Here is a 13,988-nt window from a genome sequence, read left to right as displayed (position 1 = left end):
GACGAACGCGGCGTTTCTCAGCCCGGAACCATAGAGAGTAATCCCGAACTGCGGGATGAGAGTCGCTTCCGCTCCAATCCTATACCGAGTTGGCTGGTTATCGGCTGAAAGCCCGCCTACATTGCGAAGGGGCGGGCACGTTCTGACGTAATTTCCGGCAGCTCCATTCACGGTGGCGCCCGAGACCGGCCGAGTTGCTATAGGCAGGTGTTTTGCGCTTTTCCTGTCTCACGAGATTGTGTTAGATTTTTGACTTTTCGTTCTCTCATGGCGTGAGCCGGTGCAACCTTTTGGGAGTGTCTAAAATCCCCAAATAACAGTAGTTACCGTGTTTTGTGGCGGTTTGCTAGCGTCCATTCGTCTGGAAATTCAGTTTATCGACACTCATTTATAGAGCTGAGCAAATCCGGGCCCACATTAGAGTCCCAGGTTGCTAATTTACAAGATTCATTTATTTTGAAAAGGAAACGTGGGGATTAGATTTTCAAAGCAGTAATTAGTATATTTTTAGCTTGGTGTAAATGAGTGTACCTAGTGAAGATTGCGTTATGGAAAAGGCTTATTGAACGGGGGTGCGCTGAAGTCAGTTTTAAGTTTATGAGTGGTGAGGATTTATTTTGCTCTTTTCCTGCTGGTCTTTTCACCCGCCAAAACTCCTTTATGATGTCACCACTCGTACGTGGTTTTCACTTTGATCTTCGTCCCTCTACCCTCTTTCTCTAAAGGCTTCTTTTTTTTTTAACCCCTTGAAGGTAAGGGTAAATATTTTTAAAGTACTTTTGAGGACACTTTTGAGTCTACCTGTGCTAGTCTTGATTTGAATCTTTCTTACAGGAAAATAAGTTAGATACAACCCAATTCTTACTACTGTCAATTGTAAATATTCCACAATCTTGACGGTACATACTCATTTTTAACAATATTTAATATGCGCTTAACTGTATTAAGTTTTGTTCCTTAGCTAAACCTTGTCTTAGAAAATTTTTTATTTGGATTGAGAGTGAATTTTAAGTCTCAGAACAATAACAAAGTACAGTTTAAAAGCTTATAAGTCAGAATAAAAAATTTATAGGTGAACTGTTTTGAAGTTTTGGAACTAGTTTAAAAGAGTAATGACAAGAGAAAGTATATTTGAAAAATTAAAGTATTTAATCTAGCTTTTAAAATTTCAAGACGTTTCCTGTACTGGGATGTAAGAACTAGCTATAACACAAATTCTTGCATTGACTCCTGTTAATAATTTTGTAAGTAGAAAATAGGCATCTCAATGGAAAGGCATTAGTTGTGAGGAAATTAGAAAATGAACACTTGATCTGCAGAAATTCAACCAAACCATTAGGTCTTTGTAGCTTCTGGGTTTTTCTGAAATCAGATAATTAATGAAATGGGTCACGTAAAGTTTTATAGAGAAAAAGTAACTTCCTCCTTTCTGCTAGTATTGAAAACAAAATTTCATTTTTCTGAATATTTATAAGGTATTCATGACTTTCCTTTAAATGTCAAATTCTTAAAAGTAGCGACTTCCTCTCCTGTGTCCTAAATGCGTTTTATGCGTGTAGAGCTGGATTTGCTTGTTTTCTTTTTCTGTTCCAGACTGTTCAAACTTTCACTTGAGGACAATTTAATCATCACATCAGAATTAGTCAAGTTTGATTGCAATCTTTAAAAAAAAAAATCCATCCAGGCAATAGTGTAATTAGTAGAAGTTTATGGAACTATTGCCTCCTTTCAAGTAAATTGTTGCAAGCCATTTTCAGTCTCTTCCAGTTTGTAGAAAATTGAATTGAAACTTGGTCAAAATTATGGTAGTATTTCTATCCCATTTAATGGCCCAGGATTTTTGTCTTGGTACAAGTGAATAAATTTATGTCCCCTTAGAACAAGATGTTGTCTGAGGGTAATGGTAGAAATAAGTCTTTGGATTTAATGTAAATTTAAGGATTTGGGAAATGAGAAAAGGAAAAGGTAACTCCTACACCTGCTGCTCCACCACAGCATTACTCTGATGTTGATCTAGTGTAGCAGAATAAGAAGACATCCTTGCATATCTAGGCATTCGTTGTTGATACAAACTATAGAGTTATCAACTAGTTTTACTAGTTCAAGTAATTCACCTTTCCAAGTTATTTACTATATTTATCTTCATGTTGGAAACTTATGGAAAATGAAGTGAATTGAAGCTAAATGCTATTATTGGGAGAGAAGCAGAAAAAATTTCCAGTGGCAAATGGTTATTTCATTTGCTGTCTCACTGTCTTGGTGACCTCAGTAATGGCATGATGATATTTTTGTGAGGCTGACTTGAATTCCATCAGATGCTTCTCATAACTTTTGATGGCTGCTTGAAGCTGTGTTTTCTCCACTGCTCCCAGGATGGCACGGAAAATCATGTCTATGCCAAGGCCAAGAACAGCAACTCCAATGCTACCAAGGAGAGAAGCACCAATTTGAGCTAATACAGCGACCAGCTTGTTAATTATGCCACTTGTGACATTGGAGCCCACGAGTTTAACAGCCACTGCACTGGCTGCAGAAGTAGCTTCTCCCAAAATGACTGAAATAACTTTTTGTACGATTGCAATTTTCTCTGTTTCCTTTTCCTTAATATCCTGAAGTTTTCTATAAAGGGTTGGCTCTAGTTTATCTTTTAGCGCCTCATCAACCTTTTGCAATTCCTTTTGGATATTTATCATGGCATGGATGATGATATCACAGTTTTCTTTGATAGTCCCATTTCTTTTCATCTCAATGAAGTCCAGCCTGCACCCCAAGTGCATGTTTAAAACTCCAATCAGCTTATTAGTGGCATGGAAGCTGTCCGCTAAGCAGTCAAGGAGCTGTTGCTGAAGACGGTTTACTTGCTGCCGTCTCCTTGGGTTCTCTGGGTAGAGGAGGTCACTCTGAGCCATATTTCAAATATGATCTCTGAAAAATAATAAATCTTCACTAAAATTTTGAACAGTAGTTGCTATTTGGATACATTTGACTAGGAATGTGTTCACTTCATGCATAGGAAAGTAGCAGCCTGGTATTTAAGGAATTCCTCAGAAGACTGAACAGGTTCTTCCAAGTAATCATTTTTATGAAATTTGGAGCTAGTGTATAGAGAATGTGGGTAACGGAACACAATGTATTGATCTTACTTAGTGCATTAGATTGTCTGGTAGGGAGAAAGCCTAGCTAGAAAATATTTGTGTTTATCAAGCATCTGATTATTAATAAACACAATTGTTTCCTAATAGCATACTTGAAACAGTCTGCAGTTTGAAATGGCTAGCTGTGGATCACCAAGGCTCTGTAATTTCTCCAGCCCATAGTTATCATATTGAATAGATTGATTTCTCTTATATTTGGAGTTAGATTAGTGGGACAAGAGGGATAATTAAGACCTCTGAGTTTATAGGACTATTAAAGTCTAATATTGTTTATATACTATTTCCTCAGTTGACAATGTCCAAATCACTTTGTATCTCATTATGGGCAAATTATTTGTTTTCTAAACCTAAGGGGGATGTCCAAATTCAACATATTAAAACACTGGAATCTTAATAAAAAATACTCTTTGGATTAAAGTACCACAGGGGAAAAAGTGGGCATGGTGCAGGAAATATTACAGTCATGACTATATGATTCTCCTTTTGCAAAATCTGCAAGTTATGTAAAATGACTTATATTGCCCTTGGCCTTTACTAAGCTACACCAGGTATGTTCAGAAAGAAAATAATGCCATTTCACGGAAGTATTGCACATATCATGGAATGAATAAAATGAGCCTGATGGGAAAGTTCTTATGTTTATACTTTTTTTTTTTAAAGATTTATTATTTATACAAGCACTGGGGTACAGTCGGAAGCACGGGAGGGTGAGAGAATTCACCAGAGCCAGAGTGGGGAATAGAACAGGCAGAGTGATGAAATACACTGCTGAGGAGAGCAGCGGGAATGGCATGAGAGGTCTGCGCGCCATGTGGGACCCTCACCTGCAGCCGAGGATCGAACTGGCGCTGCAGAGGCTGCAGGCAGCTTTGCAGCCCAGCGCTCAACTGCTGCGCCACCAGGGGAGGCCCCTTATGTTTATACTTCTGGCTTAGAGCACCGTGTAGAGAAAAAACAAACTAACTTTTTTTTTTAAAAGTTTATTTGAGTGAAAAACTTAAGTTTCAGCCTAGTAAGAATGTTACTCAAAATACATATCTTGAGTAGACTTACTATCTGTCTAGCACTTTTTTTTTTAGCCTTTTGGGAGAAAAAGAAAATGAGGTCTTCTATGTCTATGTAGGATCTGGCACATTCCCTCTGAGTAAATAACATTAATTTGGGCTTTACCTAACAAAGGATCATAATTCTTAGCCAGGATATGGGGAATCTCAGAAGCCATTGATAAATGAGTGAAGAAGCTTTTCCTCTCAAGAAAGTAAACATGAAAATACCCTACTTTCCATTCATAAAGAGAGTATTTGGAGTTGGAAAGAAGAAATTAAAAAAAATTTAGGGAAATAATCACCTCTGCTGTTTTAAAAATACACTGGTGTCTCTGGTAGAATAAACTTTATTGTGGTCAGAAATTCTTTTTTATAACTTGTATCCAGTACACACACACACACACACACACACACACACACATTCTTTTTATCTAACTTACCAGTACACACATAAACACACTGTGTTTGTGACTGACACAGATTTCCACAAAATAGTACTTAGAACATACCTGTTTCATTTAAAAAAATTCTTTTTTTTGTGAGAGAACTCACCAGAGCCAGAGGGGGGAGCAGAGCAGGCAGAAGGACTGAAGTACACTGCTGAGGGGAGCAGCGGGCGCAGGAGAGGTCTGCGCGCCATATGGGACCCTTCTCGCCCATATGGGACCCTCCTCTGGTGGCCGGGGAGCAGCTGGGGATCGAACCGGAGCTGCAGAGGCTGCGGGCAGCTTCGCAACCCAGAGCTCAACCACTGCGCCACTGGGGAGGCCCTAAAAAATTTCTTGTTGAGGGCCTAGTAAGAGTTTTGAAACTCGTTCTTTGGTTGCCATATGCAATTTGATAACTGCAAATTTAGGCTTTAATTTCTAGAAATTTTCCATTAAACTTTTTTTTTGTATGTGTTTTGGCTTCTAGTTTTCAGATGTTATCATGAAAGGAAAGATCCAGTTTCTGACTTTGAATTCAGAAGATCATCAACTATATCCTTATTCAGATATTTAGGTGAGAAGAATTTTTCTTACCTGGAAAATGTGAGGAATATTTCTAGCACCTATCATATGCTATTATACAGCAAAGGTGTGTGGTATAGTCCTGTTTCTCTAAGGATAAACACATGGAGTGATGATCATTCCTTTTACTGGGGTGTTGAAAGGAAAGCACCAGTGGTCAACTCCTTCCCAATTCATTATTTTAATGCAAACTGATAATCGAAAAATACATCTGAAACACTGAATAAGGTGAAACTTTTTTTTTTTTCAGGAAAAGTAATGGCTTTTCCATCCCTAAATAAAAACTGTTTCATTGTTTGCTCTTTAATCAATTCAGTAAAATTGATAGGATCTTTTTTCCATTCTAATTTCCTAAGACATGCTGATCACTGGCAATATTTTAAAATAATAGCCAGTATTGTACAGGTGTAAGAGTAGATGGAGTCCGGGAACAAAATAGTCCCCAAAGCAGATCCTTCTATACATTTGACAATATAAAATAAATGTAGATTCTCAAATCAATAGTAATTGAAATTATTTTTTTCTTAAATGGTCTTGGCATGGTGGACTTGTCTTTGGGGGCTAAAAGTTGATTTAAAAGTATCATCAGTATAAGATAAGTGAAAAAATAAAATGGAAAAATATGAATTATGTCTGTAGGGAAGAGGATTTTATAAACTTAAAGGAAAAAGTCACATAAAATTGTGATTAGCAAAGATGACCTCGTGGAAAAAACCCTGCAAGCCAACTAGGAAAAATTCAAGAAAAATGAAAAAGTATTTATTTTAATTTTTTTAAAGATTTATTTATGCATACAGGAACTGGGGTGTAGGCCAGATGTGCAGTGGGTGAGAGGATTCACCAGAGACAGAGTCGGGAGCAGAACAGGCAGATCTACTAAAATACACTGCTAAGGGGAGCAGCGGGCAAGGCGGGAGAGGTCTGCTGTGCCATGTGGGTCATCTCCCTGGCTGGGGATATAACTCTTCCTGCAGTGGCTGCAGACAGCTTCTTAGTGCTGACACTCAATCCCTTGCGCCATTAGGGAGGCCCAAAAGTGTTATTAACTTTAAAGAGTTCTTATTAATAAAGACAACAGTAGTATTCTAATAGCTAAATGAGCAAACAACTCTGGACAATAAATGAAATAGTAATTAACAAGTTGGTGAAAAGTTTAATCTTGCCAGAAATCAAAGACAGAAGTCTATCAACTTTTATAAAAGTACTATTTCTTCCTTTATGTATTCAAGCCTTTGCACATGCACTTTTGTACCCATCTTCCTGGGGTCCAGACAACAGTTATAATTTTGTGCCAATGACAAATTTGAATAAGATACATCATGATCTGCTCAGAATTATTTTTTACTTCTAATGAACAAGAGCTTATTTTTCTTAGTCAGGCTTTAGGGCAGGGAGTTGAGAGGGTTCTTGGTGCAGGTAGATATTCAGCTGGCCTGTTGCCATTCCTGCTCCAATACTGAACACAAAATGATTTTCATCCCAATGAAATAAGAAATGTAAGAGAATTGCAAGGAAGAGAGGTAGGGTTTGGAGGTGAAATCAACAAATTATGTCTTAGGTAAAATTTGAAGATGTTGGTGAAGGAAGCAATTTTGTAATTAACAGTTTTCAGAATTATAGAGGTGGTGCTTGTGCAAATTCAAATTTCAGAGAACCCACCTTTAATATACATTGACACTTAGGCTATAGGGAAACATTTAATCCTCCAGGGGAGGTGAAGAATTTGTACTTTCTCAAATGGATGTGCCTAAATATATGATAGGTTAAATTAGAGAAGTCATATACCACATGGAAGCCATACGGAGAAAGTGTCTCTTTCTATTACTGCTCGTGACAATTTAGTTCTGAAGCTCATATTGCTTCACTCAGCAAAATCCAAGTCCTGAAATTAAAGATTGCAGTTAAATGGCACAAACATTGCTATTTGTGCCTAAAAACAACATTTCTGAGCCATCTACTTTAATAACATTTTCAGGGATGATTCGTTGATGATTGAAAATATCCAATCTTTAAAAATATTTTTAAAGTCATTCTAAAAATGACTGAAACATCAATACTAGCAGGTAACTAAGTGATGTACTTAATCTAGCTCTGTCTGATTCCTTGCAACTTTAGTGTGCAAATGTGGGGTTTTACACTTTTTGTCACGTGATCATTACCTGTAGGTGACAAATACACTTTGGCGGCAGTTACTGTTTGTTCACTTACCCACAGCAAAGTTTGCGCTGTTACTTGAATATTTTATTTTAGAGGCTAGTGAAACAGGCTCTCTAGAGCCCTAGGTTGATTTAATGGGGAACTGTTGGCCAGTAGGTGGAGCTCCTGGTCGCGGGCACACCCAGCTTTTGTTGAAGCCGCTGTACTTTGTTGTTCCTATATTTGGGTTATGGGTGGGTAAAATTTTTATTTGAAGAGAAAATTCTGTTGCTAAACAGCTTGGAAATCATATATATTGTATCTTGCGCTTCATAAAATAAGCAAAGCAACCTGGGCGTGCTGCTAGCACTGATCAGCATATCTTAAAAAATTGGAATGAAACAAAAACTGCGTCAGATTGATTCATATTGAACCTAACCTCTAAATTTGTTGAGTTGTGAAGTAAATATTAAAGATTAAAGAGCAAATATATGCGATTGTAGAAACATTAATCATTGTTTGTATAGCTAAGTTTTATTTGGTGATACATTTATTTAGGCAAATGTACAGTATTATGTGCAAAATGAAATGAAAATGTACAGTATTATGACATATTCAGATAATTCTCAGGATGCTTTTGTGAATAACAGTAGTGAATTGGCTGTCACATGCTACAGGAATTTAAAGAAAAATTAATTTGAGGTGGTTAAAAATGGTGTGTGATAGTTACTGTGATGGTAGACTTACAACAGAAAGAAACTAAAAGATTTAATAAAATATTATAAAGTCAATAGCAATGATATAGAAGCACTTTAAAATAGAAAAGAAAAATAGCCATTACCTACCATCTTAATTTTTTTTGTTATTCCCAATCCATAGTTTGTTTAAATGCATGAATATTTTTACAAAGTTGCAATAATAATATAAATAAAATTTTCATCTTCTATTAGTTTATTAAATATGTTTCTGTATTTCTAGCTTTATAATCATTTTATTGATTACATAAGTACTTCATAAGCTATCTTTACCATAATTTAATAAATTCCCAAATGTTTCAGTACATACTATTCTGATGAGCATTTTAATTTGTGTGTGTGTGTTTTCCAGTTTATTATCTATATTATTTTTTCAGGGTAAATTTTCATAATAATTGTATAATGAATGGAAATTAAACTTTTCATTACTTCTAATCTGTATACAAACTGCACTCTAAAAACTTTTGTACTGCCTCCCAGAATAAATTTTTACAGCAAGACACTAGGTCTGTTTCAAAGTTAAAGATGGTCCTACTTATTAAATAAATATTATTATGTTGGAGAACTTAAGGTGAAATTTCAAAAAGGGGAATTTTCTATCTTTTGTAGGAATACTATAATGATGAAATGATATGATCTCTGAGATCTACTTCCAAGTAATCTGAAAAGGAGAGTAGGGTAGAGCTATAAAGGATATAACGTTGACTTTGTTTTGATAATTTTTGAAACTGGGTACATGGGATTTTATGATATTGTCTCCACGTCAGTATATCTTTGAATTTTTCCTTTAATAATTAAAAAAGAAAAACATGACCCTCTGAACCTTTGATAGTTGTCACACGAGTGCTCACTGAGGTGCTGCTTCTCTCTGCTGTCACTTTTCATCACTATTCCTATTGGTTCCAGCTGTCAGGCAAGAGTCACTTATCTGAGTCTATAAGAATGAGGTATAGGTAAGGTCAGACTCTTACTAGGAGAAAATAACAACTACTAGCTAGTTATGGGCTTCCTTCACTTTATTTTAAATAAAGATAATCACAAACACAAGTTGATTGTGGTGTGATGATACATTTTCTGATGTAAATTCTTTTAAAGAGTATTTCTGATCAGAAAGCAGAATATCAAAGTCAGCACCTCAAAGGCTATTTGGGAAACTTCTGCTATATGCCACATGGCATTTAAAAAGACAGTGTTTCTTCCCCTCAAACAAATAAGTGTCTGTGGATACAGAGCAAATATGCAGTGATATTTTTCAATGTAATGCAACTTATGAAGGTGTGTAACACTATACATTGCCTGGTAGTAGATTGCACATTCATTCTTTCACAGATCCTGAGTGCATGTATAATTGTTATAAGAGGAAATGTTATAATCTATATGAATAAAATTTTCACACAGGTGTCATTCCATCCTTAATCATTTCTAAAATTGATGTCTTAATGGCTCTGTATTCCCCTCTAACATAATAAGTTGTAGAAACTGTTCAATTTCTTACTTACCTGGTGTCTTCAGAGATCTAATCACTAGGAACATGCCATAGGAACATCTTACCACAGTTACTTTGTTATATTTATGGCTATAATTGAAGATTGACCTGCTATTTCAAATTCCCTAATATGGAGAGAAGACAGAGTATTATATCAGTACCAGTGGAAATACCCACATTACCTACCTTGCTGTGTTTCTGAGTTCAGTAGTCCCAGTGAAGGTTTAGGAGTATTGTTGAAGGGCTTTTTCATGTGATTTCATCTGGATGCTTCTGATGGAATGTGATGACTTACATGCTTTGTTAGTGTCTGCTGGGTCCCTCTGCCTGTCAGGTTTGTAGATTACTTCTGAATGATTTAGCTCTCAGAATTGTCTTCTTGCCTATATTAATATCATGTTAGTATATATTAACCAACAATTTGAAAGATGTAGTAAACATGATTTTTCTGTTCTTCAATGGACTTTTTATTGCTGAAAAGTGCTAATCAACTGAGCTAACTCACTTCAGTAGAGAAGTTGGTTCTATGACTGCAGTTCTTGTTTTGGGATTCTACCTGTCAGTTATTCAAGTCTCTGATTCTCTTCTTAGAAGGATACAAATCCTGTTGTATTGGGCTCCACTCTATGACTTCATTCAAATTTAGTTACCTCCTTATAAAACCCCATTTCTAAATAATAGACATAGTTATGCTAGTGCTTCAACATATGAGTTTGGGGGAAGGGGACAAACCTCAGTTCACAGCACAAAAGAAAGGGGTGATGATTGGGCAGAATTCTGGAGGAGATGCAAAAGGATCATGAACATTTGTTAGAGACATTAGCACTTTTCAGCTGAGAGAAAGGGTTGTAATGAAAGTTCAGAACATTTTTAGATAGGACAAGTATTTTGGGAGATTGCATTGGATGACTTTGTCTTCTTGGAATGTCAAGATCAAAAGAGAAATACACAGACAAACCCTTCAGGGAGAATAAGCTAATAGGCCTGTGGAGTGATCTCTTGACAGCTGATTGTCTAAAGAAGTGTACTTGAACTTGTTTCTGGATGTGTTTGTCCTTTCCTTACTTTTTATTTATTTTAATGGAAATATTCTTGCTATTATATTCAAGTATCACAAGCCTAATTAATGATTACGTGACACAGAAGTAAATGAAGTGTACAATGGGGAAGAAAACTCACTCTGAGTCTTTCATTTTAATCATTTCCTTTCTGAGATGTTGGTATTAAATCTGAAACAATCACTCCTATTTGAGTCTGTTCTTTTTACCTCTGATACCATCTCCATGTATTTGTGGTACAATGTGCAGGCCATTGCCTTTCTATTGATCCATTTCCCTGGGAGAGTCCTGGTTTATGCCTCTTCTCTCAGCATAATTACTATTAACATCCCCTTGCACTACATCCTGGTTTGAACGATAAATTATATAGTTACCTTACCCACAGATGTTTGTATCTGCCTCCAGGTTTGGAGAGTAATGACAAAATTAGGATTTCATAGAAAGGAATATTCATTGAAGAGCTGCTTTTGAAAAGACAGTCCTCTCAGACTCTTTGCTCTTGCTATTCATATTTCTGACTGCTCCTTCCTAATATCCTTTATTTGTTCCTCTTTGCACTTCTTGAGCACTCTATTTATAGAGTGCTCAAGGTTTGGACTTCATACTTTTGTTATGTTCTCACCTTGAACAATTACCCACATTCCTTTGATTATTTATTACCACTCCCAGAAGTACCAATTTCTCTTTTTGGGCTTCAATCTTTTTTTTCTTTTAAAGATTTTCTTTTTATTTATTTATACAAGCACTGGGTACAGTCAGAAGCACGGAAGGGTGAGAGAATTCACCAGAGTCAGAGCGGAGAGCAGAGCAGGCAGACTGACGAAGTACACTGCTGAGGGGAGCAGCGGGAGGCAGGAGAGTTCTGCGCACCATGTGAGACCCTCACCCAGTGGCCGGGGATAGAACCGGTGCTGCAGAGGCTGTGAGCAGCTTCGCAACCCAGCGCTCAACCGCTGTGCCACCGGGGAGGCCCTGGGCTTAAATCTTTTAAGCCCCCTTGTTAGTGGACTTTTTTTGTCCTGCGAACCCTATTTCAGGATCCTCATATATTCTTTCCTTATATACTATAGCTCTATTCTGTCAGTCTCACTTGCTTTATCTTAAAATGGTTGTATTTTGTTTCTGAAGACAATTGAGGACTACTGTTTAACTTATTTGCTTCTAATATGTTGCTTCTCTTACATATATTCCCTTCTGAACATTTTCTGTCTACTCAACTAGACAGAAGAGGGTGACAGTGATGGCACTGCTGTTTTCTACTAGAGCTTATAAGTGAAAGGGTTTGGGGCTGCCTCTTCCTTGTCCATGGGAACAAAGGAAGGGCTGACATTTTCTTGCTTGTACTTGAGTCAAAAAGGATCTGCTCCAGGTTCTCTAGGTAGAGAGAGTGGGCTTGTTTTGAAAGCTTCCTTCTTTGGAGTTGTTGACAGTTATAGTTTCAAGCTAATCCTAGAGTTCAAGGTAGAAATACAGAAGCCAGGAAAAACAAAACATAAAACCAGAGAACTTCATCATTGCATTGTTCTTCAAATGCTATACTCTCTGCCTCCTCTGTGTGCTATTAGCCACCTTTCGGAATTATCTGATAGTTACTTTACACTTTTCATCTAAGAGTTTTAGCTATAATCAGAAATATTAGAGAGAGTGTGCTTGCTCAAGTTTAATCTTTCCGACTAGGTTGGGTGATTATTGAGGGTAATGCCTGACAAGTGTTGTTTCAATTACAGCATATCCAGTTTGGCTTCAGCACACAGTATTTGATAGGTGGTTTATTTTCAATAAAACAACTCTATTGTACTCTGTTGTAATTATTTTTATTGAAGCACTAAATCATTTCTGCTTTGAAACGTGTGTAGTTTTCCTACCCTTCACAGGAATTAAGATCACATTTAGATTATACTTTCAGCCTCCTTGTGGTTGACAAGTGTACTTTTAATTTTCACTTGGATTATACTTTGTTTTGCAGCTCTGAAACATTTTTGTTGGAGAAATGTCTTCAGAGTCAGAAAAGGATAAAGAGAGGCTGGTTCAAGCTGCCAAAATGTTCTTCTTTCAAATGCAAGATATTTCTTTCTTTACAAAAACTCTTACTGATTTGTTTAACAGCAGTATGAATACTCAGATTATCTTGAAAGCTGTGAAAGAAGATGGTTATGTTAAGGATGTCTTTGAACAAATGCTCATCATTTTCAAGGAGATGCAATTTATAGTGGATGCAAAGTATGGCAAAAAACAAAATGAACCTTTATTTTCCCAGATGGCAACAGCTATGTGCTCTGTGGTTGAAAAGAGTACCAGTGTAAAGGAGTTGCAACAGTCAGCTAAGCAAATTTTCAGAAATGTCCGTGCCCCGGCCATTGTCTCTGTGCTGAATAGTGGTAACATCCTGGCGTGTTTGGAATCTTCTCTTTCACTGTTGATGAAATATCCTATTATGAACCTTCAATTAAGTGACTTTTACAGAAAAGACAGCAAAGAGCAATCAGATGCTTCCACATCTGAGAAAAGCTCAAGTCTTGTTTTATCTAAAACCATTACAGTAGACACCTTGAAGTTACAGGATACACTCAAAACTGAGAATGCCAAGAATATCATTGAGTCAGCTGCAGATCACTTGGAGCAAATTGTCAAGACTATGAGGCCAATCTTAGAGATCCTCCAGAAGACCCTAAAAGGTATGGAAATCAAGATTTCTCTGTCTAAGAATGCCAATGACTAGTACGAGAGCAACAGAAGTGGTCATTTCTGCCAGAAAACCCATTCTGATCTTATGAATTTTCATAGTACTTTCCAAGACCCTTTGATGCTAGACAGGTGGTCTTTTGGGACAGAAATATAAAGAGTAATCAACTGGCAAACCAATAAAGCTTTGCTTTATTCAAAAAAATAAGCTTGACCTGCCAGTTCCTAAAAGGCATACATTCCTCAAAAAGAAAAAAGGTTCTATACATTTGAGGATGTTTCTAAACCTTATATCTTATCTCAAAGCATAATTAAAAGAATTGTAAACTAATTTACACTTCTAGTAGTTGTATTTCTAGTTATTACTGTGTTAAGTTCAGGTAGATGTAAATATTATTACATAATCTGGCAGAAATGACTCTTCAGGCCTAGGAAATACATTAAATAACCTGCATTTTTGTCACTCACATACTAATTTGTATCAACTTGTATTTTCCCTGTCATAATCTATTCACTGGGTACTTTTGATATGATGTATCAAGTAGTAAATAAGAACATAGAATGTAAGAAGTAATAGAAAGTTTTATCTAAATAGAATCTGGTCTTGACTAAGACCAGATGGTGTTTTCTTATTTGTCTCTTACTGAGGTTAGATGATTA

The 13,988-nt window shown here is 36.5% G+C and overlaps 2 protein-coding genes across 2 annotated transcripts; one reads left to right on the top strand and one right to left on the bottom strand.

Moving 5' to 3' along the window:
• Nucleotides 1-2,231: 2,231 nt before the first annotated feature.
• Nucleotides 2,232-2,909, bottom strand: SMCO3 (single-pass membrane protein with coiled-coil domains 3; the record flags this gene model as incomplete). The annotated part of the gene is made up of 1 exon (XM_084254966.1): nt 2,232-2,909. The coding sequence occupies one exon, from the start codon at nt 2,907-2,909 to the stop codon at nt 2,232-2,234; it is 678 nt and encodes a 225-aa protein (XP_084111092.1).
• Nucleotides 2,910-12,636: 9,727 nt separating this feature from the next.
• LOC311185392 (uncharacterized protein C12orf60) lies at nt 12,637-13,365 on the top strand (the record flags this gene model as incomplete). Its single annotated transcript, XM_084256020.1, has 1 exon — nt 12,637-13,365. The coding sequence occupies one exon, from the start codon at nt 12,637-12,639 to the stop codon at nt 13,363-13,365; it is 729 nt and encodes a 242-aa protein (XP_084112146.1).
• Nucleotides 13,366-13,988: the final 623 nt, after the last annotated feature.

This window comes from Talpa europaea, assembly GCF_964194135.1.
Source record: "Talpa europaea genome assembly, chromosome: 15".
Taxonomy (NCBI): domain Eukaryota; kingdom Metazoa; phylum Chordata; class Mammalia; order Eulipotyphla; family Talpidae; genus Talpa; species Talpa europaea.
Note: the sequence above shows the minus strand (reverse complement) of the source record. Positions and strands in the feature narration are given on the sequence as shown.